The sequence below is a fragment of the Cervus elaphus genome, chromosome 12 (genome assembly GCF_910594005.1).
Source record: "Cervus elaphus chromosome 12, mCerEla1.1, whole genome shotgun sequence".
Taxonomy (NCBI): domain Eukaryota; kingdom Metazoa; phylum Chordata; class Mammalia; order Artiodactyla; family Cervidae; genus Cervus; species Cervus elaphus.
The window spans coordinates 50,117,401-50,145,214 of NC_057826.1; the positions used below are offsets into that span (position 1 = coordinate 50,117,401).

At 44.1% G+C, this 27,814-nt stretch overlaps 1 protein-coding gene and 1 non-coding gene across 8 annotated transcripts in view; both read left to right on the forward strand.

Moving 5' to 3' along the window:
• Window positions 1-1,543: 1,543 nt before the first annotated feature.
• Window positions 1,544-27,814, forward strand: part of FAM81A (family with sequence similarity 81 member A) — a 79,796-nt gene continuing 53,525 nt past the window's right edge. Inside the window, exons 1-3 of one of the 7 annotated variants that reach the window (XM_043920745.1) lie at window positions 1,544-1,641; window positions 26,048-26,144; window positions 27,237-27,510. In XM_043920745.1, coding sequence (XP_043776680.1) covers window positions 26,125-26,144; window positions 27,237-27,510 — 294 coding nt within the window. In that variant the 5' untranslated portion in view covers window positions 1,544-1,641; window positions 26,048-26,124. Of the gene's footprint in view, window positions 1,642-8,942; window positions 9,168-10,190; window positions 10,209-21,691; window positions 21,710-26,047; window positions 26,145-26,739; window positions 26,811-27,236; window positions 27,511-27,814 lie in introns of those variants that run through there. The other 6 variants (XM_043920742.1, XM_043920741.1, XM_043920746.1 and 3 more) reach the window with 6 other exon arrangements.
• Window positions 26,560-26,632, forward strand: TRNAG-UCC. The gene has a single exon. It is a non-coding gene; the product is annotated as a tRNA-Gly (tRNA).

The following is a 27,814-nucleotide window of genomic DNA, read 5'->3' on the forward strand; positions in this document are numbered from 1 at the left end:
CAGTTATGTATGTTTCAAATATATTTTCAGTGGCAAAAACGTAGTGTGAAACTGCGTGATACTGTTATCACCATGACATAGCATTGAATTCCATATGTATTTACTGAGTACATACCATGTGCCAGGCAGTGGGAATCAAAGGGAAAAAAGGAAAGAAGAATCACTGAGCTAAAAGAATTCTCCCAGGTCAGATCTCCACACCACAGGTCTCAAGGTCATGCACTCTCCTTATGGCAATAGCAGTTTCAAGGGTGTCTGTTGTTATTTGACTGATGTGTCTCTTGCTGTAGGCTCTATGAGAACAGAAATCTGTTTCTCTTTTTCTTCTTCACCATTATGTATCAGGGCTAACTAAGCACAGTTTCCAGCATTTGACAAGCATCCTATAAACATTGTTCCCTGAATGTTACGGATGCATTAACCCTTTATGGGGACATTATTCCTTTTTATACGTACGGAAACGGAATATCCAAGACCACACAGAAATCACTGCTGGAGAGAGGATTCCAGAATAGCCCAGCCTGACTCCACAGCCCAGGGTCTGTCTACCAAGTCCTACTCCTTTCCCTGGATTGAAGAGGCTGCGACTGGTGGGGTAGACGGATAGGAACACCCGTACTAGGTAAATACTAGCGACGCGAAAGAGAGGTGAACCGGAGGTGGCGAGGCAGGCATAGGTGGGGGTCCCCAACTCCGCTACATCCCGCCCACGGACAGGAAGCAAAATTCTGAGTGGATCAGCTTGTGCATCCTGCTTAGAATCCACATTGAGAGGAAGGTTGGAAAGAGTTAGGACGCCCTGGGAAGGGGATGAGGTAGAAGGGAGAAGGAAGGGAGGTGAAGAAGACGGGCGGTGACAGATCTTTCTTGGGTTCGCGTCTGCTGCAATGAGACACCATCCCTGGTCCCAGTGGCGAGTGTCAGGGTGATTCATTAAGATGTCACTTGGCCGCCTCGAGGGTTACTTAGCTCCCCTGCACAGGTGGGGCGTCAACGCACAAGCTGTTTCCCAGACAGTGGCCTCATAAAATAACTTCTCCCCGATGTGGAAGAAAGAGGGTGGGGGGAGATAATAACGCTGTTTGTGGGAAAGAGGTTTCTTAAAGAGGGGACGTGAGGGCTCTGAAGAGAATTACACTGCAGCCACCACGGCTATTATCTTAATCAGGCACCATTTCAACACCTCTGCCTTCAAGTCAAGCAGCCCTACAACAGGATTTATTTTCCAATAAGCGAAATCCCCGCCCGCCGACTCGGAGTCGCTGGGCTGCGAGCTGGGTGGGAAACAGCAGCCGGAGGAGAGGCTATTTTGGGTGTGGGAACGCGGAGGGAGGAGGGGCGGCGCCGCGGGGCCGGGCGCGGGCGCGGGGAAAGCCTCCAGCTCGGGCTGCCACGGCAACCGCGTCCAGGCAACGCGCCCGGAAGCCGCTCGGGCGGCGCGCGGCGGCTCGCGCCCCCCGGGAGCCGCGAACCCGGCCGGGCCGCGCGCCGGGCCAGGCGGCAGGCGCGCGCTGATTGGACGGCGCTCCCCGCGGCGCGGGCCCGCAGCCGGGCGCCCCGCTCAGCCCGCGCCAGCGGCCGCCGCACCCAGCCGCGCCGGCGAGGACATGGGCAGCCGCGGCGCGCCCGCCCCCCGCGCCGGTGAGTGCGGCGTCCCGGACCGCCGCCCGGCCGCCTCCCGTCCCCCGTGGCGGGAGCGCCCGGGGCCCGCCGGTGACCTTGGGACGGCCCCCGGGGTGAGGTGGGCCAGGCTTGGGCGAGAGAGAGCTGAGCGTGGCCCATGTGACCTACTGCCGCCGAGAGGGTTAACTGCATGCTGACGCGAATGGATGAAGTTGGGCACCGGGCGCGACTGGCATTGCATTTTTGCGGGGGCCGGGGGAGGTTGCATGCTGGCACACCAGCAGAAGCCCCGAGGGACTGTTTGGGGGCGCTGGGGTGGAGCACACATTGCCAGGGGGCAGTGTTCCCAGTCAGCTGTCCCGCTACTCAGAGCTGAGTGACCTTCAGTGGCTTCATCTCTCTGCCCCCTCCCCACCCTTCTCTCATCTTTAAAAGGAGGGGCTCGGGTTCTTTGCAGTTCCGGGGTGCTGCCATGGTACTGTGAGCTGAGAAGGGTCCCCCAAGTACTGCAGGTGCCGGACATACAAGCCTTAGCCACGCTAATTCTACCAGGAGTTTCCATTAATTTGCTCTCACAGTGGTAAGATATGTTATCGTTTTGTGAAAGATTGTGGAGAGAAAGCAGTGGCTTGATTAGAGAGTGGCTTCTCATGATGCCCGGGTAGCCTCTTGGGTGCTCTAAAGTCGTGAAGAAAAGCAGGGTTAAAGCTCCTGAGTTCTTGTTTCCTGTAGTTAATCTAATAGGAAAGTTTGTATTTGAACAGGTAGAATCAAAACCCAATAGTGGCAGGCAGCAGCAAATTAAGTGAGTCATTTGTTCAGTATGCACGAGGTTGTGTGTGTGCGCGCGCGTGCTTGTGTGGCTGCGCTCACGCCCTCATCTTAAAGTCTGTGTGTCAGTGTTAGAAATTATTTCATAGGAGTAAGCAGAAATAATGCTGGAATGATTTGAATCCACAAAAGTGCAGCTCTCTGAGAAGCAAGGGTGAACGTTTGCTGCTTGTTCTTTTAATGAGTTGGATTTGTGAAGGTAACTAGGCTTTTACTGAGAAACCTCCCTAGCATTTGCCCACCGGGGTATGTTGGGGGTGGGTGGGTAGTAGCGCTCCCGAGACTCAGTCAGTTTTATCACCTCTTCTGTCCTTGACGTTGGCTGGGGCCCCTTTCTATATTCTCAGTTCACGAATTTCTCTCTTCCTGGGAGAGGGAAGGGAGGCAGTGCCCTGTCTGGCTTTCTGCTCCAAAGCAAACCTTGATATTCCTTCCAGTGTGATTTCATCTGTATAAAAATGTGGTCTGGGAAGACAGATTTTTCAATGTTAATGAATATGCTTCTGCGAGCTTGTTTACCCGAAGGTTTAGTAATCTTAAATGGTTTACATATTAGAAATCTGATAGCATTCAGATACCAAATCATTACTGCCCAAGAATCCTGCCACTAAGCCCTAGGAATCCTTAAATGAATCACACCTCATTACCCTTGGATCCCTTAGTAACAAACTATTCAGCCTCCTGTCCTGAGGCTGCTAGCCTGTGTGTCTCTCCAGCCTGCCTTTCAGTCTCTTGTTTTTGTACCTCCTGCAGCCACCTGCCTTTGTGGTCATTTTGCTGCAGCTGAGTCCATTTCCTGTCCTTTCCCTAGCTCCAGAGGCTGAGTGAACAACTACCCTCAGAACATCCCTCTCTCATCTCACTGGGGCAGGGATTGGGTTTTCTCTTGCTTCCCAGTGCTGCCTCCAAACCATTAACCCATCCCTGACAGTCTTCTGTCTACAGTTCCTGCCATATGCTTGTGCTCCATACCCTCCTTCTTGTCTGGGTCAGTGCTTGCCCAGCCTAGTGGCTCTTCAGGATCACCTGGAGCACTTTGAAAAACATGGCACTGCAGACTCTCCCAAACATAGCGCATTAGAATCATCAAGGTTGGGAGGACCTAAACATTTTAATTTTAAAAACAAACCTTAAAAAAAAAAAAAAAAAAAAAAAAAACCTTAAAAGAAGGAAGAGGAGGGGGAGGAGAGATGGGAAGGGGAAAAGAAAGCTCCCCAGGTGATTCTGATATACACCGGAGTTTGGGAATTAACTACAAATTGGTGCTTGCCAAGGGCACTTGCCATCGGCTGCTGTAGGGATTGAAACCAGTGCTGCTGCAACTATGTGACCTCCGACATGCCCTAAAGGGAGTTGGTGGGGGGGGGCGGGTGGTGGTGGTGGTGGTGGAGAACAGGAATGAGGCAGTCTGTGCTTTGGGAAAACTAGCAGAACAGGTCTTCGGATAGTTAGATATTTTCAGGAACTGATTTTATGGGCCTAATCCTTACATCTCCTCATATTTAGAAAAGCACTTAATCCCTTCATGGTGACATCAACTCTTTGTGACTAGCAGAAAACCTTTGCAAAGATAAGTTTTTGTTTGTGTGAACTCCTCCTTTACCAAAAAGTGAACTGATGTGCCAGTTGATCAGTCGGGTCCAACTCTTTGTGACCCCATGGACTGTAGCCTGCAAAGCTCCTCTGTTCATGGGATTCTTCAAGCAAGAATACTGGAGTGGGGTTGTTATTTCCTTCTCCAGGGGATCTTCCCGACCTAGGGATCGAACCCAGGTTTCCCACATTGCAGGCAGATCCTTTACCTTCTGAACCACCAGGAAAACTTCACTAAAGTCACATATATTGACCTTCTCCCACTACCTCTTTGGAATAGTTTCTCAAAGCTATCTGAAGTACTGTCTCCCGGGCTGTCCTCTTTCTGTGCCAAATAAAACTCAACTCGAAACTCTCACATTGTACATTTTTTCTAAGTCGACAGAATCATTTCACTTGATGCTACAAAAAAATTAACAAACAAACATGATTAATTACTTGATTCTCTTTTCTACCTTGTCTCTTGCCGGTGATTTTGGTGTTTATGTTGAGGTTCTGTTAATTCACTGAGTTCCTGAAGGTCATTCATATCAACTCCTGTGGCTTTCGTTTCCATATCAGTGGCTCACTTCTTGGACTTGTGTAGTCAGGGGAATTTTTTCCACCTTCAAGATCTGCAACTTGGATGTCAGTTTTCTTGGCTGATTTTTCCCACCTACTACACCAGACTAACCATCACTGAGGACTCTGGTCCCTTGGCCACTTGCTGTTCCAATCCTTTATGGCTCTGTTTCTCTATTTGGAGGATATACTTTCCAGCCATTTTGGTTTTGTCTGGAATCCCAAATCCTTTCTCTTAACATGTTGGGCTTCTCATATTCCAGTCGTCAGTCCAAAATCACCCTCATCATCTGCTTTTTCTTCTCCCAGTCTGCCATGTTATCTTCCAAGTTATCACAAAGACCTTTGCACTGGTTCCACTGCAGATTTATGCTAGCTCTAATTTCACCTAGGTCTTACTTTTCTGCTAAAAAAGAAATCCATCTTTTATAAAATCCCAGCTGCATTTCTTTAGAGGTGATGCCAGACTTTTCCATTCCTTAAACATCCAGTCGGTTTCCTTCCTTTTTTTTTTTTTCATTGATGAGATTAAGGATGTTTACATTGGAGCTAACTGCCCTCTGCTTTAATGTAAGTTTCCACTGTACCCTCTTCACTACCCCAAGCATTCTTTTTTTTAATATATATATATATTAGTTATTTATTTGGCTGCATCAGGTCTTAGTGAAGCATGCGGGATCTTTTAATTGAGGCATGTGGGATTTAGTTCCCTGAGCTGAGCCCCCTGCACTGGGAGTGTGAAGTCTTAGCCGCTGGACCACTGGGGAAGTCCTTAAGCATTCTTTCTTAATTCTTCTTTGACCTTCTTTATTTTCTTCATCTGAGGAAGAAAATGTCTATCAGTCCCTTACCCACGATTAACTTGTGTACTCTGCATGCTCCATCCTCTGGATTTTCCCCATTCCTTCTTGCCTCTTTTGGGAACTTGGTCCATTTGTTATTCCCTTTCTCTGATTTCTTTGGTCCCTCCTTACTCAGTCCCAGCCTTCCAGTTCCGCTTTTAGCCAGGTTTTGCTCAGCTCCCCCAGATGCCTTCAGACTTCCGTTTCCAGCCCTGCCTTCTGAATTTCATTCAGAATTTTAAAAAAGGATTTTATTTGTTTATTTTTAGCTGTGCTGGTTCTTCATCGCTGCACGATCTTTTCCCAGGTTGCGGAGATCGAGGGCTACTCTCTAGTTGCGGTGCATGGGCTTCTCATTGCGGTGGCTTCTCTTGTTGTGGAGCAACAGGCTCTAGGGCGTGCGGACTTTAGTAGTTGTGGCTTTCAGACTCTAGAGCACGGGCTCAGTAGTTGTGATTCACAGTCTTAATTGCCCGCGGCATGTGGAATCTTCCCAGATCAGGGATGGAACCCGTGTCTCTTGTATTGGCAGGTGGATTCTTTACCACTGAGCCGCCAGGGAAGCCCCATTCAGAATATAATACCCAGAAACCCAGCTATTTTGTCTATAAAGAGCTCTTCCTCCTAGCTTCCTTAATCTTTTTTCCTTTTTTAACTTTTTATTTTGAAATAATTCAGATTTACAGAAAAGTCGCAAGAAAGATTTAAATAATTCCTGTATACTTTTCATCCAAAATTCTATAACTGTTTACCACACTTGCTTTTTCTTTCTCACGCAGTCACTGTCTCTCTACACACATACACACACACACACACACCATGCACAGACTCGCACATATATGTCATTTTTCCTGAAATTTCAGAGTAAGTTATAGACATGATGCCCCTTTACGTCCCTCTCCAATATGTCAGTGTATAGTTCCTTAAAAGAGAGACATTTTCTGACATAACAAGCATCAGAATTAGTACATTAACATTGATTCTATTGGTACTATTGTCTATTCTATAGACCTTATTCAAGTGTCACCAAAAGTCCTAATAACATGTTTTAGAGCAAAAGAAGGGGAAAAATCTTAAGAAAAAAAAAAAAAAAGCCTCCTACTTGTCCAGGGTCCATTCCAGGACCCTGTGCTTTTCTAGTTGTCTTGCCTTGTTCACTGCCTTTATTCTGGACAGTTTCTCAGTCATTCTCTTGTCTTTCGTGATCTCGGCACTTTGGAAGGGCAAGGCTGGTGGTTTTGTAGAATATCCTTTAACTTGGGTTTGGAGTTCTCTTGGGGGTAGATCCAGGTTATCCATCATCAGGGAAGCATCCTAAAGGGATTTACCATCTCCCTCTTGGGGCACTGACATGATTTCCGTGCTGTCATCACGCTCTCTGTGACCTGCTTTTGCTTTCTTGGGTTATTCTGACTTTTCTGCTCTTCACACCCCTACATCCAGCCGGTTGTTGAGTGTTGCAGTGCTCCCTGCAGCATCTCCCTCCTTGTGTCCCCTCCTTTCCATTCCTCCTTTCCATCCTGTTGTGGAGTCAAGGCCTCTGTACGTGGTCGTGGTGACCGTTTAGCATGGCTTACCACCAGGAGCCCAGGTCCGTGGTAGTTTTCACCAGGCAGTACTTCCTCTGCTCTTTCCTCCCTCCACCCTTTCTCAGCCTGTCCTGCCTTCACTTGACCCACCCCTTTGAATATTCCACTCACCTGCCTGATTCTCAAATGCATTTCTGGCTGGCCCAGTTCAAACCCATCCTGCCTCTTGCCTGGAGGCAGCCCCACCCCTCAGCTAGTAGGAGCCTCCTCACTCCTGCGCGGTGGCTTGTCTGTTCTAGTTCCCTGTTGAAGCGAAGCTCTTGCGTGCGGGGGCTGTGTCTTATTCAGCACTGCAGAGGCTCAATGAGTATTTGTTGACTGGACTAACTGACTTGATTAAAATCATTAAGTGAAGGCGCAGGCTGACCTTAGAGTTATCTGCCATGTGGTACACGGTGGTGGGTGTGAAACCTCTGCTTTACTCCAGGAGTCAGGTGGGTGTGGGCTCAAAATAAGGCCTCTTTGCAAAATGATACATAATTCAGAAAGGTATTTCCATGTTGTAAGTGGAGTAAATGATTCTCTCCCGATGACATCTTAACTTTGCATCTACGTGTCAAGACAAACAGAGGGCAGATTGGCTTGAAAAAGAGTAGAGAAACCTACCAGCGTATTAAAAATGGCCCATCTATTTCTTCACACCCCAAGTGAGCAGCGGAATGTGTGAGGAGCACTTTCTCAGGCTCACATCCTCCCTCGAGCCCTGGAACCACCTGTTCTCTCCTCCCTATTGTCTGGCTGACTCTTTTCCCCTGCTCCCGCCAGCACTGGCTTTCTCCCTCCACACTCCCTTCACTGTCTCCTCTTCCTTATTTCACTCTTTCTGCCTGTTCCTATCTCTTAATAAATCTTCTGTGTTCTTCCCTCTCCCTAGTTTGATGATTTTATTTTTTGACTTCTTGGATACCATTTGACATTCCGTGGGTTTTTAACATAAAAACAGGTGAAAAAGGATAAAACAATGGCTTTGTACTTCAGTGGGGTTTTTTTTTTTTTTTTTTAATCCCCTCCTCTTCAAGGGTCAGGCTTCCCAGGTGGCACAGTGGTAAAGAATCCACCTGCCAATGCAGGAGACCCGGGTTCTTCCCCTGGGTAAGGGAGATCCTGAGGAACAGGAAATGGCCACTCAGTGGAAATCCCATGGACAGAGGAGCCTGGCAGGCTACAGTCCATGGGGTCACAAAGAGTTGGACGTGATTGAGCACACACACACCCCCAAGCGTCGGTAGTTCTTGGTATTTGAAAATGTAGTTATCAGTGATAATGAAATTTTGGTTTTTCTTTGCCACACAGTATGTGGGACCTTAGTTCCCCCAACACGAATCAAACCTGTGCCCTTGAAGTGGAAGCACGGAGTCTTAACCACTGGACTGCCAGGAAAGTCCTAAAAATGGTTTATTTGATTATCTTTCTGCTACAGCAAGAAGATTACCGGGAACATACTGGTTGATAAACATTGAAAGACCTGAAGTTTTCAGTCTCTGTTAAGGCAAAATTGGTATTTGTGCTTAACAATCTGATTGCAGGATGGTGAGTTGGAGGTTACTGGAACCACAGGATTCCTCCCTGTGGTGTGCCTCACTGGCTGGCTGCGGTCAGCCTTTTTTCTGTCCTAAGAATGCTTTTGTGTGGATGACGTCTTTGGACAGAGTAGCTACAGAAGTGAAGGCAAGAGATCCTGCGGCTTGGCTGAGTGGGGCTGGAATAACAGGCGTGCTTATGTGGGAGAGAATGAGTAGGGTTGCTTTTGCACTATGAAATTCTTAAAATTGTTTTACCAGGAAGATGTTATTCAGAAACCCCTGGTGCCTTCAGCTCGTTTTTTGTTTATTTCATTTTTCTTTCCCCCCCCTGGTTTTAATTATCTCTAGAAGAGCTCAGGAGGCCTTCCATGCTCTCTCTAAAATAGTTATAATATTAATATGCTGAACTCAAGTCATTCCTCAAAATAAAAGAGTCTCTCACAGACCCCTGTGTTCAGCAGAGAAGTCCAGCCCCTTCCCGCTGTGTGTGAGGAAAAGGGCAGAGACCGGAGGCTGGATCTTTCTTCCCATCCCCAATCCTTAGCTCTTCAGCCAGAGATTCGTGTCGGGTAGAACCCTGGAGTCACGACTAGCGTTGTGTCTGCGTGAGTATAGAGTCATGATGCCTTCCCTTCTTCTGTTCGATCCTGGATGCATCGGAGGTGGAGGTGGTTTAGGAGGGAGGGAGTTTACGCTGGTTTTTAATAATACTTTTTCTGTTCTAGCTGGTGCATTTGGCAGATTCCCTTTTTAACACTTGGTAATGTGTCTTCTCTAATGCCTTCTGTAATGCTAGAAAGAAAAGTTGCCAAATATAGCTGTTGATCATACTAAAACACCTGAAAGGTGATACGAACGCACTTGTGGTGTGGGTGTGGGCATGGGTGAGAGCCCATCCTCATTGCAGGGCACCCTGAGCAGCCTGCCGAGCTCACAGCTGGAAGGGATCTTGAGTCAGCAATCGATATGTCACTTGGGCAGGGCCACCGGCTAATTAGAACGATGGGCCTTACAAAGGAGGAACCAGCAAATGAAGAAATGTTTATCAGCGTCTGTGGAGGGACACTGTACTGGACTTCCGGGGGTTACAGACTTACAGGGTATGTAGTCTTTGGTGCCCCCCAGCAGCTCAGCTGGGGAGCCAGAATCCAGGAGAAGTTCAAATAACAATAGAAGATTTAAATAGCATTTCAAAATAGCTGTTATTAATAGATGGGAACAGAAACCAATCTGTTTTTGCAGGGGATCTCCTAAAATTGTTAGCATCATTTTAAGCTGTGCAGAGTGACTAGAGCAGCATCATGGCCATTCCTTGGGTTCCAGGGGTCCTGGTGATTTCAGTTTCCACTCATAATCCCCACTGGACCTGCCAGAGGTCACATGTGTGCTGCATATTTACGGGATCCCATCAGTTATGCAGTGGTCCCTGCCTTGACCAGAAGGCCACTGTAAATGCTTTGAACATTTTGAAGTTCGTTTTTGCAGGGGTCAGAAATACAGCCACGTTTCACCTTTCCACTCTCAACAGAATTCTGGTGAATGCACTAGCGTGGAGGGGAAAGGAAGAATTCTTGCGAAGTGGAATCAAGGCCTTTTGCACAAAAGCAATTGGAAATATCTGCCTTGGGACCCTGTGGCAGAGTTAGGTAGGGGGGAAATCTCATCCTCTCCCTGGAGCCTAATGCATTTGGAATGCTGTGCTGGTGGTTCTCCCTGGGCAGCCCAAAGCCTGAAATACGGGTGATCATGGGCTCCATGAGGGCTTTAATGAGGGTCCTGGGCTCAAGTCTCATTTGGTGCCCACAGGTGTGTGCTAAGTCACTTCAGTTGTGTCCGACTCTTTGTGACCCCATGGACTGTAGCCTGCCAGGCTCCTCTCGTGGGATTCTCTAGGCAAAAATACTGAAGTGGATTGCCATTTCCTTCTTCAAGGGGATCTTCCCAACCCAGGAATTGAGCCAGGTCTCTTAAGTTTCCTGCGTTGGCCCACAGGGAATGGGTACAAATTAGCAAACTGGGAGTTATTCAGTTGATACAGAATTTTAGTTTTAGAAGATGAAAAAGTTCTAGAGATTTGTTGTATAGCACTGTGTGAGTAGTTAACGCTGTGCTGTAAACTTACAAATGTTTAAGGTAAATTTTTAATATGTTTTTAACCACAATAAAAATTTAACAGTAAACTTACTTTAACTAAACCATTTTGTCTTTTAAATGCAGGATCAGGTATGTTTCCTTGGTTTTGATAGCTGGAAATGGGCAATTTCTGCAGTTTTTGTCTGTGTGTCTTCTCATTGGTTCATTCTTTTATGCAACAAATTTTTACTTAAAGTTTTGTCTTGAAAATAGCATACTCATTGAAGTATTTTGAAAAGAAGGAAAAGTAGAATAGAAATGTACCCAGTGCCATTGTTTATATATTGATTTATTTCTTTCCACTATTTAAAAAAAAAAACAAAACATTATTGCAATAGGACTTCTAATTGGAACCCCTGCCACAGTCTCCAGAATGACTGAGGGATTTCTGGGTTGCTGGGGTAATGTGCTATTGAAAAAAATGTTAGGCTGTGTAAGGTAAGCTTCATTTGCCCTTGACCTAATGTGTCCAAAGAGGGACGTTTTGGTGTGAGGATGCCCAGCATCCTAGAGGCTATGTAAGGCTTTTTGATGGGCTTCCCAGGTGGCACTAGTGGTAAAGAACCCACAAGCCAATGCAGGAGGTGCTGGAGACACAGGTTCGATCCCTGGTCAGGAAGTTCCCTGGAGGAGGGTATGGCAACCCACTCCAGTATTCTTGCCTGGAGAATCCTTGGACAGAGGAGCCTGGTGAGTTATAGTCCATAGGGTTGCAAAGAGTCAGACACCACTGAAGTGACTTAGCATGCACACATGCAAAGCCTTATAACATTCCATCCTTTGTGACTTACCCAGATTTCCCCCAGATCCATCTCAAAACCATATTGCATCTACCTCCTAAAGTATGCCAACCCAGTATATTTTAGTAAAGATGCTCATTTCTTCTCCAAAATTCTGGCCAGGTGTTGGGAGAGGGAAACTGCCTGTCTTTAAGTAGGAGACAGGGGGTGCTTATTTATGCACATAATTCAGAGACATTCCCCCAGTCTGCACCCTGTCTTAATTTATGGAAAGCTCTTTGACCCTCCTATCAATCTGGATACTTTGGCTTTGAAAGTCATAATCTCTGGCCTCAGTTGCACAGCCCTCTTCCTCTTCCTTTTACTGAAAACACTTTGTTTGCTCAGATACGGGCTCTTCACACCACAGAACAGTATTAGTGATGTGGCACAGGGTGGCCACAGGTGTGGGTTGGGAAAGCAGCCCCAATTCACAGGAGCATGCAGGCGTGCAGAGAGGGGCCCGGGGTGTCCGATGGGAGAGGGATGGAGGCAGGTGAGGGTGGCCTGTGCACCGGGAGGGGCAGTAGGTGTCTTGTCCTTGATGACTTATCTATCTCTGCTGGCCCCAGGTTGGGCAAGTGCCCCACTTTGGGGAGGTAGAGGAGAGGGAGGTGGCAGGGGTAGAACTTAAAAATTTATGGGGTCCTCTAAATAAACTGTTTGCACCACCTAAATTGTGGTGCCATGGAGTAAAGCTCGGTTTCTAGGCCCTGGTTATGGTTCTATATGGTACTGAAAATCCATTTTCAAATCTTGTTCTTTTTTTAAAAAAAAAAAAAACCCTAACATGATAGGTAGTAAATCTTTTCCGTGTTACTTCATACTCTTTGTAACCATTATTTTAAATAGCTATAGATATCCTTTTGTGTGGATGTGCCATATTTTAATTTTCATTTCAGTTCAGTTGCTCAGTCATGTCCGACTCTTTGAAACCCCATGGACTGCAGCACGCTAGGCTTCCCTGTCCATCACCAGCTTCCAGAGTTTGCTCAAACTCATGTCCATCGAGTTGGTGATGCCATCCAACCATCTCATCCTCTGTCATCCCCTTCTCCTGCCTTCAGTCTTTCCCAGCATCAGGGTCTTTTTCAGTGAGTCAGTTCTTCCCATCAGGTGGCTAAAGTATTGGAGCTTCAGCTTCAGCATCAGTCCTTCCAATGAATATTCAGGATTGATTTCCTTTAGGATTGACTGGTTGGATCTCCTTGCAGTCCAAGTGACTCTCAAGAGTATTCTCCAACACCACAGTTCATTTTAATTTACTGCTCTTTTATAGGTGGACATTTAACCAATAGGTGTTTATAGAAATGTTAATGTCTAAATAAGATCACATATTAAGTATGGAAAAAGGCATGAAGGGTAGAGAGTTGATGGAGATTAGATACCATTGCCTTGTAATTCTAATCTGGTGCTCCCCAGAATGTATAGGGCAAGTTTGAGTTCTGTGCATGTCCTTGAAGGACTAACAGTTTGACTCCCTTCAAGCTCATGATCTTTACAGATTTGTGTTTTTTTAAGGAGGGGGCAGGAGGAAGTACTTTCTTTTTCAGTGATATAATGGCAAATAAATTGAAGAAGTAAAATGTTATACATTGAGTTGAAGCCTCCTGTCGTCCTCTGTCTCCCACTCAGAGATGAATATGACCCTGATTTGGCGTTGGTCATTTCCATGTTCATCGTTAGATATTATAGATTTGGCAGGTTAATTGGCACATTTTAAACCTTTATGATGTCATAAATGTCAACCTTTAAAATGTCATCATCGTGTCCATATCCTTCTTCAGCTTGCTTTTTTAATATGCTTGTGAGATTCACTCATTTTGGACTTGTCATTGTAATCCAATTTTTCCACAACTACTAGTTCTTTCATTCCATGACTATCACAGTTTATCCATCCACTTGCCTAATGATGGGTGTTTAGTTCCCCTCTCTGCCCACTTTTTTGCTTTTAGAAGACAGTGCTGCCTTAAGTATTCTTCTAAAGGTCTCCTGTGGACATGTGTGAGAAGCTTTTGGGGCAGTTCTTAGCAGTGAAATTGTTGGGCCATGAGGTTTGTGTATCTTCAGCTTTCCTAGATCTTGAAGATTACTTTCCAAAGTCATGGTACTGACTCATATTCCCACCTGGTGTTCCCGTTGTCCCTAGTGTGTCCCATGTGTTCCTGTTCACACTTCACCTGCCAATCTGATGGGATAAATTGGTATTTCTTGTGTTTTCATCTCTTGCAGCAAACTAGATTTATTTCATAATTTGCTTCTACTGGCCACAACAGAGCCAATGTTAGAAAAAAAACCTGTTAAAATTCTTATTCTTTCTACAGTATCCTTTTGAGATTATTCTAAGCAAGGAAACCATTTAGATATCTATTAACAGACTTAAACGTTAGATTATGACATAGTTATTCTCTTCCCAGTAAGCAGAACCACACCCTATATAATTTGGTGTCATAATCCCAGGTGACTACACCTGCTGGTGGAGACCAGGTAATTGCCACTCAGCTGGTCTCTGCTGTATTCTGTTGGTTAAGAGCAAGTCCCAGGTTCCTCCACACTCAGGGGAGGGTTTACACTGGTATGAATTCCTGAAAGTGAGGAGTGTGGGGGCCACCTTCATTGAAGCCTGGCTTTCACAATAGGTACCATGTTGTGATCAGCATGTTTCAGCATCGTGGTTTAAATATTCAGCCCTGTTAGGACAGTCAGAGACGTTCAGATTTCAGAAGACTGACGACTGACTTACCCAAGTCCAAGTCTCATCAAAGGTGTCATGTCAGAGTATTAATTCATGATAAGAGTAACTGGCTGTTAGCCTGGGCCTCGAGTTTGCTGATTCCTGTGTCTTTTCCTTTTATGCACGTCCACACTGGAAACTAAATGATGTGCTTGATGAGTGTGGGCTCAGGGCAGGAGGAGTGAGCAGGATCTTCTTAGTGGTCCATGTCACTGAGCCCTGAGAGCTTAATGCATCCCTCTCCATAAGAGGGTTCTTCCTGCTGCCCCAGGTTCTTGGAAACACTGATCAGTTTTGCCTCTGTACTCTGCTTTTCCTAGACATGCTGTGTGTACCATCTCCCTTTCTGGTTGCACATTCCTTCTTTTGTCAGAATATAATTCAATTGATTAAATTCAGCATTTTGAAATGACTTCGTTTTAGTCCCCTATCCTTGAGATTCATTCACCCGGCAAACACTTATTGATCAGCTACGCGCCGGGTGCTGGGGATTGAGCTGTGGACAGCACAGCTTCCCATGGAGCTCACAGCATAGAGCCCAAGACTGATAGTGAGCCAGTGATCACAGGTGTGGTGACTGTTTGCCATGTTTCACTTGTAAGCGTTGGCAAGATCTTGGGTTGTTCTGACAGATCTGCTGACTTCATCCCTTCTTGATTCTTCAGGTTTCATGGTCAGAGTCTCATCTAAACTTCAGTTTTGGAAGTAGCTTGCAATTTGCCCCACTGACTTTTTAATACTAACTGTGTTATTTCATAGAACAAGGGAAAATAAGAGACCAAAAAGTTGAAACAAACCCTAATTAGAAATAGTATTTCAGTGTAAATATCCATCAGTCAGGAGCTGCCTAACAATGACAGTATGTCCATTTAATGGAATATTATGCAGGCATTAGAAATTTTGATATGTATCTTCATATATTGATACAAAAATGTTCAGGATATAGTATCATTTAGGAAATTCAGGGTACTTATAGAGTAGGATGTCATTTTTTTCAAAAAGGAAAAATTATATATATCCTGAAAATAGATCTCAAAAAAAGGTAAGCTGATATAAACATCGGCAGTTACTGAGTGGTGATTTTCAATTTGTTCTTCATGCATTTATGTAGCAGACTGTGGCTCAGATCATGAACTCCTTATTGCCAAATTCAGACTTAGATTGAAGAAAGTGGGGAAAACCACTAGACCATTCAGGTATGACCTAAATCAAATCCCTTATGACTATACAGTGGAAGTGAGAAATAGATTTAAGGGACTAGACCTGATAGAGTGCCTGATGAACTATGGACGGAGGTTCGTGACATTTTACAGGAGACAGGGAGCAAGACCATCCCCAAGAAAAACAAATGCAAAACAAAATGGCTGTCTGAGGAGGCCTTACATATAGCTGTGAAAAGGAGAGAAGTGAAAAGCAAAGGAGAAAAGGAAAGATATACCCATTTGAATGCAGAGTTCCAAAGAATAGCAAGGAGAGATAAGAAAGCCTTCTTCAGCGATCAATGCAAAGAAATAGAGGAAAACAACAGAATGGGAAAGACTAGAGATCTCTTCAAGAAAATTAGAGATACCAAGGGAACTTTTCATGCAAAGATGGGCACAATAAAGGACAGAAATGGTATGGACCTAACAGAAGCAGAAGATATTAAGAAGAGGTGGCAAGAATACACAGAAGATCTGTACAAAAAAGATCTTCACGACCCAGATAATCACGATGGTGTGATCACTCACCTAGAGCCGGACATCCTGGAATGTGAAGCCAGGTGGGCCTTAGGAAGCATCACTACGAACAAAGCTAGTGGAGGCGATGGAATTCCAGTTAAGCTATTTCAAATCCTGAAAGATGATGCTGTGAAAGTGCTGCACTCAATATGCCAGCAAATTTGGAAAACTCAGCAGTGGCCACAGGGCTGGAAAAGGTCAGTTTTCATTCCAATTCCAAAGAAAGGCAATGCCAAAGAATGCTCAGACTACCACACAATTGCGCTCATCTCACACGCTAGTAAAGTAATGCTTAAAATTCTCCAAGTCAGTCTTCAGCAATATGTGAACCATGAACTTCCATATGTTCAAGCTGGATTTAGAAAAGGCAGAGGAACCAGAGATCAAATTGCCAACATCCACTGGATCATAGAAAAAGCAAGAGAGTTCCAGAAAAGCATCTATTTCTGCTTTATTGACTATGCCAAAGCCTTTGACTGTGTGGATCACAATAAACTGGAAAATTCTGAAAGAGATGGGAATGCCAGATCACCTGACCTGCCTCTTGAGAAACCTGTATGCAGGTCAGGAAGCAACAGTTAGAACTGGACATGGGACAACAGACTGGTCCAAATAGGAAAAGAAGTACGTCAAGGCTGTATATTGTCACCCTGCTTATTTAACTTATGTGCAGAGTACATCATGAGAAATGCTGGGCTGGAGGAAGCACAAGCTGGAATCAAGATTGCCAAGAAAAATATCTAACCTCAGATATGCAGATGACACCACGCTTATGGCAGAGAGTGAAGAAGAACTAAAGAGCCTCTTGATGAAAGTGAAAGAGGAGAGTGAAAAAGTTGACTTAAAGCTCAACATTCAGAAAACTAAGATCATGGCATCTGGTTCCATCACTTCATGGGAAATAGATGGGGAAACAGTGGAAACAGTGGCTGACTTTATTTTTATGGGCTCCAAAATCACTGTGGATGGTGGTTGCAGCCATGAAATTAAAAGACACTTGCTCCTTGGAAGTTATGACCAACCTAGACAGCATATTATAAAGCAGGGATATTACTTTGCCAACAAGTTCCATCTAGTCAAGGCTATGGTTTTTCCAGTAGTCATGTATGGATGTGAAAGTTGGACTGTAAAGAAAGCTGAGCACCAAAAAATTGATGCTTTTGAACTATGGTGTTGGAGAAGACTCTTGAGAGTCCCTTGGACTGCAAGGAGATCCAACCAGTCCATCCTAAAGGAGATCAGTCCTGAATCTTGATTGGAAGGACTGATGCTGAAGCTGAAACTCCAATACTTTGGCCACCTGATACAGAGAGCTGACTCATTTTAAAAGATCCTGATGCTGGGAAAGATTGAGGGCAGGAGGAGAAGGGGATGACAGAGGGTGAGATGGTTGGATGGCATCACCAATACAATGGACATGGGTTTGGGTGGACTCTGGGAGTTGGTGATGGACAAGGAGGCCTGGCATACTGTGGTTCATGGGGTCGCAAAGAGTCGGACACAACTGAGTGAACTGAACTGATATTTTAAAATTATTTTATTAACCATGAAAAGCATTTTTTCACATTAAGGAAAGATGTTCTTTGAAATTATCCAAATTTCTTCACAGAAAGTATGTGTGTTGCATGGCATTCTGTGTGTGTGTGTGTGTGTGTGTGTGTATTGGTCTGGTTTTGAAAATACAAGTGATGGTGGCGTGGTGTCTGTCCAGCTGTAACCTCAGCATATATTTGTGCCAGGAGAAATAAATAGCTTTGGCCAAATGAAAGAGTGATAGCAAGTACCTGATGATTTCCCCCACAATCTCCCCAAAATAATCAGCATTACTTTAAGCATATGAATACTATTTGCTGAACTTTTTATATGTTTTAGTTTTAAAGATAGATATGTTTTCTATCAGATGTGATGAAGGGATATTAACTGTGGAAGAGAAAGGAAGAGCCCTTTCTGGAAGCATATCAAGTGCCCTGAGGCCAGACTGTTCCTGACACCCTGCCACCTCTTTGTGGATGATGCCTGCTGATGAAGAGGCGGGGGCCTTAGGCCCAGATCCCTGGTGTCTTCCTTCCTGTGACTTCAAGCCAGTTGCTGAACATTTGTAGGTCTCAGTTCCCTCTGGTTAAATGGAGGTGATAAGATCAGTCCATTCAGGAGTGATTGTTAGGGTGAATTCCATTAATGTCCATAAACACGCTGCTTGAGTGCTTGACTAGGGGTCACCCCCAAAAGGGAGCAGCTGTTCTGTGTCCCCAAGCCGATAAGCGGAGGCCAGCCTGCTAGGATCATATAGTTACTGGGGGAGCCAGGCTTCAAGTAAGGACCATCCTGACCCCATCACTCTTGTCTCCCGTGATGGAAAGGTATGTCAGACTGTAGTTGTGGGAAGGGAGAGGGGAGAGGAGAGACATGGAGGGGAGGAAACTGGCCCCTGGAAAGGGGAAGTGAAGAAGGGGGAAAGAGAAGCAAGGAAGATGAAGGGAGAGGAATGAGTGGGAAAAAAGAGAAAGAAAATCCAAGGACAGGAGGCAGAGGGGAGAAAGGAGGAAAGGGGCTCTGGGGGGATCCTCCATCCCTGCTCCCTCCCTGGCCCCATCCCATGCCTCCTAGTCTGGATTCTGGTACAGCATCTACCACTGTGACCTCTCCCCTATTTGAGATGCTCTCGCAGCTGCCCGTTCACCACCCTTGAGCCTTCTGTCCCTGACCACTCCTCGCTGCACCAGGACAGAGTCCTTGCTTGAGCCTGGCCTCTGAGATCAGTTAGGGAATACTCCCACCTATCTGCCTAGACATGCCTTCCACTGTTCTCCGCCCTCTATCCTTTCACTATTTTTAACTATAAGAAAATCAGGTTTTTTTTTTTTCCACCACCACATTACAACCACTTTATTCATAAATGCTTTGCCCTTTTTTTTTAAAAAATTCTGACGCTTGGTAGAACATATCAGTGCTGTATTTTAATAGTAAACTGAAAAACTTAATTTTTCTGTAAAAATTGTCATTTTTGTTCATGTATCATTTTGCATTAAAATAATACTCTAGTGTCATCTTGCTTAGAAAAATAGAACTATTGCTTGGCATTAATGTCTCCTTTTGTCATTAAAATATCATATATATGTATCTGAGACTATATACACATATGTATATACCCAGAATCTTCCTAACCACAAGTAAGTGTTTTGGTTTAGATAACAGCATTTTCCTTTACTCTTGTGTGAACCTCCAAATTCTATTGATATATTGCACATTTTAGGCAGTGACATTTGTTTTTTCTTATTTCTTTTAATTCTCCTGTCCTTGCTTCACCTACCTGTCCCTTCCCTAAATTTTCCCAAGTTTCTAACCTCATAAACTGGAGTTTGTTACTGTAACAATGAAACATGGCACAATCAAAACAGTGTACCACCTAGACCTGCCTGTTCATATTGCAGACCCACTCGTGGTGCCAGAGGGCAGATTTATAAAATGCACAGGAGCTGAAAACTTCAGGCAGTGGGCAGAACTGACAGTGGGAAGATCTGGGAAGAATATTTGAGATGTCACAATTCAATGACTTTGAATCCAATTCAAAATCCAGTGTTTATTTTGAATTCTTACTTATTGGCAATACAGATCGCATTGTTCCAAAAAGAACAGTAACCAACCAAGAGACCTGACAGATAAACACATCTGCCACACTCATGAAAGGGGCCCCAGTTCTGAACAGACCCCAGTATGTGTTGTAGGCTCATGCCTCGTGACATTTTCTGTCATGGAGAGTGCACAGTGCTTGGGTTGTTACAGGGAGGTGTGTTATTGAAAAGCAATCTCAGGCAATGAGTGGTGGATAGACTTGTTTTTCGGAAAGGGTGTATGATGGACGGGGTCTGCTCAGGCAGGATAATTCCAGGTGAATGAAATGACCTTCGGAAAAGGGCCTTGCAAAGGTCTCCATTCATTCACAGGTAATATACTGAGTGGCTAATGTTGGGGGTGGAGTCTCAGTAGAGGACGATTCTTTTTTTAAAAAAATATTTATTTATTTGGCCGCGGCACACGGGATTTTCACTGTGGCATTCGGGGTCTTCGTTGTGGTGCGTGGGCTTCGTAGTTGTGAGTGGGCTTAGTTGCTCCATGGCACGTGGGGTCTTAGTTCCCCAACCAGGGAACAAACCTGAGTCCAGTGCACTGGAAGGGAACTTCCAGGGGACCACCAGGGGAGCCCTGAGGACTGTGTGTGTTATGTTTTAGTCGCTCAGTCATGTCCGACTCGTTGCGACTCCATGGACTGAGGCCTGTGAGGCTCCTCTGTCCTTGGAATTCTCCAGGCAAGAATACTGGAGTGGGTTGCCATTTCCTTCTCCAGGGGATCTTCCTGACCCAGGGTTTGAACCCAGGTCTCCTGCATTGCAGGCAGATTCTTTACCACTGAGCCACCAGAGAAGCCAACTGTACGTTTAACTGAACCGTATTCTTTAATGCCTTGCGTGCGTGCATGCCCGCTAAGTTGCTGTAGTCCTGTCTGACTCTGTGCGACCTTATGGACTGTAGCCTGCCAGGTTTATTTGTCCATGGAATTCTCCATGCAAGAATACTAGAGTGGATTGCCATCACCTCCACTCTAATGCCTTACTTGCTGCAGTTTCTGATACTGGAGTGCTAGTCATACTCTCTTTGTGTAGATTCTTGTAGGTCAGCTACTTACTTCCCTGGTGGTCCAGTGGTTAAGACTTAACCTTCTGATGCAGGGGATTCGGGTTCGATCTCTGGTCGGAGAGCTAAGGTCCCACGTGCATTATGGCCAGAAAACCAAAACATAAAGCAGAAACAATATTGCAAAAAATTCAATAAAGACTTTAAAAATGGTCCACATCAAACGATCTTTAAAAAAGAAAAAAGGGTTTGATACATGCCCTTAAGTGGCATATAAGTAGGGGGAGACAGACTGCCTAACAGCTGAAAATAATAAAACATAAAACTCATAGGATAAAGAGCTGAAGAATACAGACAAGCCATTTCATGACTTGAACGGCAGGTGGGATCTTTCAGGATGGGGGTGAGTTTTCTAGGCAGGCAGGGATGGGAAGGGCATTTCTGATATAGCACACAGGCAAAGTTATGGTGGTAGTGAAGTGCATTACATGCTAAAGGACAGTGGTGGGGAGTGTGGCCATGCAGAAGGTTAGAGTTGGCTGGAGGAGACGACTATGGTATGAAGTGGCCTAGGATGAGGCTGAAGAAGGAGTTAAGCCAGAGTATGTTGAGAATAAAGGACATAGAGATAATGCTGGAATGTGGAGGAGAGAAAGTGTGGCACAGTCTCTCTGTTCTCTACTTTGGGAAATCCTATCCATTCTCATCAGTTCTTTGCTGACCTGGCTGCTACCCAGGAAGAAAACAAAGAGCTCTCCCTTTTTTCCTCCCCATGGTTTTTTTTTGTTGTTGTTAAAAACTTGCAAATTGAGGTTTTATTGACATAGAGCATTATATTAACTTTAGGTACATAATAAAATGATTTGGTATTTGTATATATTGCAAAATGATCACCATAATAAGTCTTATGTATCAACACACATAGTTACAAAGTTTTGTATGTATGTGATGAGAACTTTTAAGATTTACTTTGTTAGGATCATTCAAGTATGCAGTACTGTATTATTAACTGCAGTCACCATGCTAACATTACATTCCTATGACTTATTTATTTTATAGCTGGAAGTTTGACCCTTTAGACCCTTTCATCCATTTTGCCTGCTCCCAAGTGCCTACCTCTGGCAACCATCATTCCGTTTTCTGTATCTGTAAGTTTGGTATGATTTTTATGTGTTTTGTTTTTTAAGATTTAAAGACCATATAGTTTTTGTCTTTCACCTTCTGACTTATTTCTTAGCTTAATGCCCTCAAAGTCCATCTGTGTTGTAGCAAATGGCAAGATTTTATCCTTTTTTCTGGCCGAATAGTATTTCACTGCACATACATATATGTGTGTGTGTGTGTGTGTGTGTACTTCACATTTTATTTATTAATCACACTTAGGTAGTGTCCATATCTTCATTATTTTAATAATACTGCAGTGTACAGAAGACAGGAATCAAGACCATTGCCAAGAAAAAGAAATGCAAAAAAGCAAAATGGCTGTCTGAGGAGGCATTACAAATAGCCGTGAAAAGAAGAGAAGCAAAAAGCAAAGGAGAAAAGGAAAGATATTCCCATTTGAATGTAGCGTTCCAAAGAATAGCAAGGAGAGATAACAGAGCCTTCCTTAGTGAACAGTGCAAAGAAATAGAGGAAAACAACAGAATGGGAAAGACTAGAGATGTCTTCAAGAAAATTAGAGATACCAAGGGAACATTTCATGCAAAGTTGGGCACAATAAAGGACAGAAATGGTATGGACCTAACAGAAGCAGAAGATATTAAGAAGAGGTGGCAAGAATACACAGAAGAACTGTACAAAAAAGATCTTCACAACCCAGATAATCACGATGGTGTGATCACTCACCTAGAGCCAGACATCCTGGAATGTGAAGTCAAGTCGGCCTCAGGAAGCATCATTATGAATAAAGCTAGTGGAGCTGATGGAATTCCAGTTAAGCTATTTCAAATCCTGAAAGATGATGCTGTGAAAGTGCTGCACTCAATATGCCAGCAAATTTGGAAAACTCAGAGGTGGCCACAGGACTGGAAAAGGTCGGTTTTCATTCCAATCCCAAAGAATGCTCAGACTACCACACAATTGCACTCATCTCACACGCTAGTAAAGTAATGCTCAAAATTCTCCAAGCTAGGCTTCAACAATATGTGAACCGAGAACTTCCACATGTTCAAGCTGGTTTTAGAAAAGGCAAAGGAACTAGAGATCCAATTGCCAACATCCGCTGGATCATCAAAAAAGCAAGAGAGTTCCAGAAAAACATCTATTTCTGCTTTATTGACTATGCCAAAGCCTTTGACTGTGTGGATCACAATAAACTGTGGAAAATTCTGAAAGAGATGGGAAACCAGACCACCTGACCTGCCTCTTGAGAAACCTGTATGCAGGTCAGGAAGCAACAGTTAGAACTGGACATGGGACAACAGACTGCTTCCAGATAGGAAAAGGAGTACGTCAAGGCTGTATATTGTCACCCTGCTTATTTAACTTATATGCAGAGTACATCATGAGAAACGCTGGGCTGGAAGAAGCACAAGCTGGAATCAAGATTGCTGGGAGAAATATCAATAACCTCAGATATGCAGATGACACCACCCTTATGGCAGAAAGTGAAGAAGAACTAAAGAGCCTCTAGATGAAAGTGAAAGAGGAGAATGAAAAAGTTGGCTTAAAGCTCAACATTCAGAAAACTAAGATCATAGCGTCTGGTTCCATCACTTCATGGGAAATAGATGGGGAAACAATGGAAACAGTGTTAGACTTCATCTTTTTGGGCTCCAAAATCACTGCAGGTGGTGACTGCAGCCATGAAATTAAAAGACCCTTACTCCTTGGGAGGAAAGTTATGACCAACCTAGACAGCATATTAAAAAGCAGAGACATTACTTTGTCAACTAAGGTCAGTCTAGTCAAGGCTATGGTTTTTCCAGTAGTCACCTATGGATGTGAAAGTTGGACTATAAAGAAAGCTGAGCACCAAAGAATTGATGCTTTTGAACTGTGGTGTTGGAGAAGACTCTTGAGAGTCCCTTGGACTGCAAGAAGATCCAACCAGTCCATCCTAAAGGAGATCAGTCTTGGGTGTTCATTGAAGGACTGATGTTGAAGCTGAAACTCCAATACTTTGGCCACCTGATGCGAAGAACTGACTCATTTTAAAAGACCCTGATGCTGGGAAAGATTTGAGGGCAGGAGAAGGGGATGACAGAGGATGAGATGGTTGGATGGCATCACTGATTCAATGGACATGAATTTGGGTAAACTCTGGGCGTTGGTGATGGACAGGGAGGCCTGGTGTGCTGCAGTTCATGGGGTTGCAGAGTCAAACACAACTGAGCAACTAAACTGAACTAAACATGACAGTGACTATAACTTAAAAATATTTGTTTATATATTTATTTATAGTCGTGCTGAGTCTTCTTTGCAGGGGTTTTCTCTAGTTGTATTGAGCGGGGGCTACTGTCTAGTTGTGGTGTGTGAGTTTCTCATTGCGGTGGTTTCTCTCGTTGTAGAGTATTGGCTCTAGGGTGCACAGGTTTAATAGTTGCAGCCTGTGGGCCCTAGAGTGCATGGGCTTCAGTAGTTGTGTTGCATGGACTTAGTTGCCTCAAGGCATGTGGGATCTTCCCAGACCAGGGATCGACCAATGTCCCCTGCATTGGCAGGTGGATTCTTAACCATTAGAACACCTGGGAAGTCCCTGAATATAACGTTATGAGTTAGTGTTTTCTACCTGTGCTTTTTTGTTCTTGTGGTTAGTTGGCCACTTGCTTCTTTGTTTCCAAGTTGCTTTAGATGTCTACTGTTTCTGTAGCCTAGACAGCCCTTCCGGGAGGGGATTTTTGTTGTTTCTATCTAGGTTAGTTGGCTATATAGTAGATGCCAAATGTCTCTTTTTTGTTGTTGTTCAGTGGCTCAGTCTTGTCTGACTCTTTGCGACCCCATGGACCACAGCACACCAGGCTTCCCTGTCCTTCACCATTTCCTGGGGCTTGCTCAAACTCGTGTCCATTGAGTCAGTGATGCCATTTAACTATCTCATCCTCTTTCATCCCCTTCTCCTCCTGCCTTCAGTCTTTCCCAGCATCAAGGTCTTTTCCAGTGAGTTGACTCTTCGCATCAGGTGGCCAGAGTATTCGAGCTTCAGCATCAGTCCTTCTGATGAATGAATGTCTCTTAGGTTGGGTTATTCTTTAGATTAATATCTCAACTAAGATATTTTACAACTTTAAAATTGTAAAGATTCTGTGATTCTACATATTTCACACTGGCATAATTTTTGTAGTTTAAATGACAAATTATTTTCTTTAATACTGAAGAGCTCTTTTGGCATCATAGCTTGTTTGGCATTGAACACTTTTTTTTCTTAAATGTAATTTGTTTAAATTCAAAGTTATTTGTCCAGGAAAGGGAAAAGTTCACATTTTGAAACTCTAAAAATAACATACTGGGTAGATGATGCCAAAACAATGATTTTAATCAGAAAAGCATTTCTCAATCCAGCATCTAAATGAGAACTAATTACTGAATCTTATCATAGTTACTAGACTTTCACTGTTTTAAGGCAATTAACAGCAGTATTGAGAAACCTAAGTAATGAAATATTTTTAAAACCTCTAATTTTTTCAGATTTCTAATGCATTGTGATGATCAAATGTTCCTTATATACCCCTGATGTAATGTGAATGATCATATCTTATAACAGCTTTAAAGTTTTAATGAAGAGTATCATTTCATCCTCTTAGTAGATAGATAAATTCGCCCAAATTAAACCTCGTTGATCATGCATTATTCTATTAAGATTATTTTTTAAAATAATGCTTGTAATTTGCTATGGAATTTACTAAATTTGCTGAGATAAATTCCTAAGATAGTTTTCTGTATGGCTCTATGGAGAAGTACAAGATTGACTTAAGTCTGTTGAAGAAACTATCTTGTATCTATAAAAGTGGTTTTTCAAACTTGAGATGCAGATATGGGGGTGAGAAAACTTTAGGAAACTTGACTTAGCATGTACGCACGCATGTTGATCTGTCCAGCAGGGCTTATGGTATTAAGTTCAAAAGTACTTTGATTCTTGATTCTTTTCTCCTAATTTTAGGACATCTTCTGTTTCTATCATATGTAAGATATTTAATAATATAATTGATCAGCATGTCAGCATAATTTTTGATGCCTTTAGTAACTTAATAATAAGATTTGTATGTATGTATGTGTTAGTCACTTAGTCATGTCCAACACTTTGCTACCCCATGGACTATAGCCCACCAGGCTCCTTTGTCCATGGAATTCTCCAGGCAAGAATACCTCCAGGCAAGTGGGTTGTCATTCCCTTCTCCAGGGAATCTTCCCCACCCAAGAAGTGAGCCTGGGTCTCCAGCATTGCAGGCAGATTCTTTATTGTCTGAGCCACCAGGGAAATCTCCAAGGTCATTTATGTTCTAGATATAAACTGTTAAATAATTTAATGCTTATTTTTTCAACAGATGTGAATTATTAAAAAGAAAATGGCCCAACGGAGCACTGTATTTCCTTCTCTTGTCACCGAGGAAAGGTATAATATATGGAAAATATGCATCTAAGGTATACTTTTTCTTTCCACCAATTCCATGAGGGCTGATAGTGGGCATGATGGTCATCATAAAAGAAGCCTTGCAGCTTCTTTTATATCCAAGAATGAGTTTTCTTAAGGGCAAGAGTAGTACTGTTGTGTCCCCTCCCCAGCTTCTGACTTGTAGGACACTATGGACCGTTCAGTGATTGTGACCGGTGGAGATTTCACGGCAGCCCGGCGTTACGGTCGTACTTCTGATTAACAATAAAATGTACCTCTGGAGGCTTATGGGCTGATATCTCCACTAAAACTTTTAAATGAGAAGTTGCAAATTGGGTGTCCATAGGCCAAAACTGGCTCATAGAAGTAATACATTTTTTGGCCTGGATCATCTTAAATACTTTTTAAATGAGTTGTTAACATTTTAAAAATCAGGTGGGGACTTCCCTGGTGGTCCAGTGGTTAAGACTCTGTGCTTCCGATGCAGGGGGCACGGGTTCGATCCCTGGTCGGGGAACTAAGATCCCACATGCCTTGTGGCGTGGCCAAAAATACATAAATAAAATAAAAATCAGGTGACTTCACATGCAAGCCCAAATTTCCTTGTTCTTCTTGAAATATCAGATGATCTGGAAGAATGAATCTGCATTCCCAAATGGTTATTCACAGGTGGAACAGAATTGTGGCTCCCTTAGGTGAGGAATGCCCCTTTCAGTTTTCCAAAGTCCCTGCCATGCCCTAGTGTATCCTGTGTGGTATGCTTCACTCATTTATATCCGCAGCTTGACCCTTGTAGGCATTTGAGTTTGTAGCCACTGCTCTAGGGGAAGGGGGAAGGAAAGCAGGTCCAGTGATTTTGCTAATAAGCTTTGATCCTGCAGCCTCTTGCTGCATGGGAGGGCATGGAGCCTGCTACCAGCACACTTGACTCTCTGTGGACCGTTGATTAAAGATGCTGCCTGTCTCACAAAGAAAACTCTTTGGGGCAGAAACTCTGCTGCAAATCTTCATTTAGTTTGTAAGGATAGATAATCTGCCTTTCCTGGGAAGTCTTGAATCTGGCTTTAAAAATGACTTTTTCCCCAACTGACAACCTAGTAATGTGGGGCTCCCTTCTGTAGGCGAGTTCGAACGATGCCCCGACACAGCCAGTCCCTGACCATGGCACCTTACTCATCCGTTAGCCTAGTGGAGCAACTGGAAGACAGGATCCTCTGCCACGAGAAAACCACGGCCGCGCTCGTGGAGCACGCCTTCCGGATCAAAGACGACATCGTCAGCAGCTTGCAGAAAATGCAGAACAAAGGGGGAGGCGACCGCTTGGCCAGGCTTTTCTTGGAGGAGCACATCAGAAACATCACTGCCATAGTGAAGCAACTGAATCGGGATATCGAGGTATGGCATGCGGAAGTATGGTGCATTCCCACAGACAGATCTGCCCACACCTGATGACCCCTCACAGGCATTTCTGCCATCACACCACAGCCATCTGTCTTGTCCAGTCTTAATGATTGCCAAGGAAACAGCTTGAACAAATATGTTAAGTATATTCCAGTATCTGGTAGCAGTTACTGTCAGTGTTATTTGTGTTTAATCTCTGTGTACCTTGCTGATTACTAAATCACTTTGTTTTGTTTGGCTCTCAATGGAAAGAGAGGAGAACTCGTCGGATAGTTTCCCTGTAAAACCCTTCATGTCG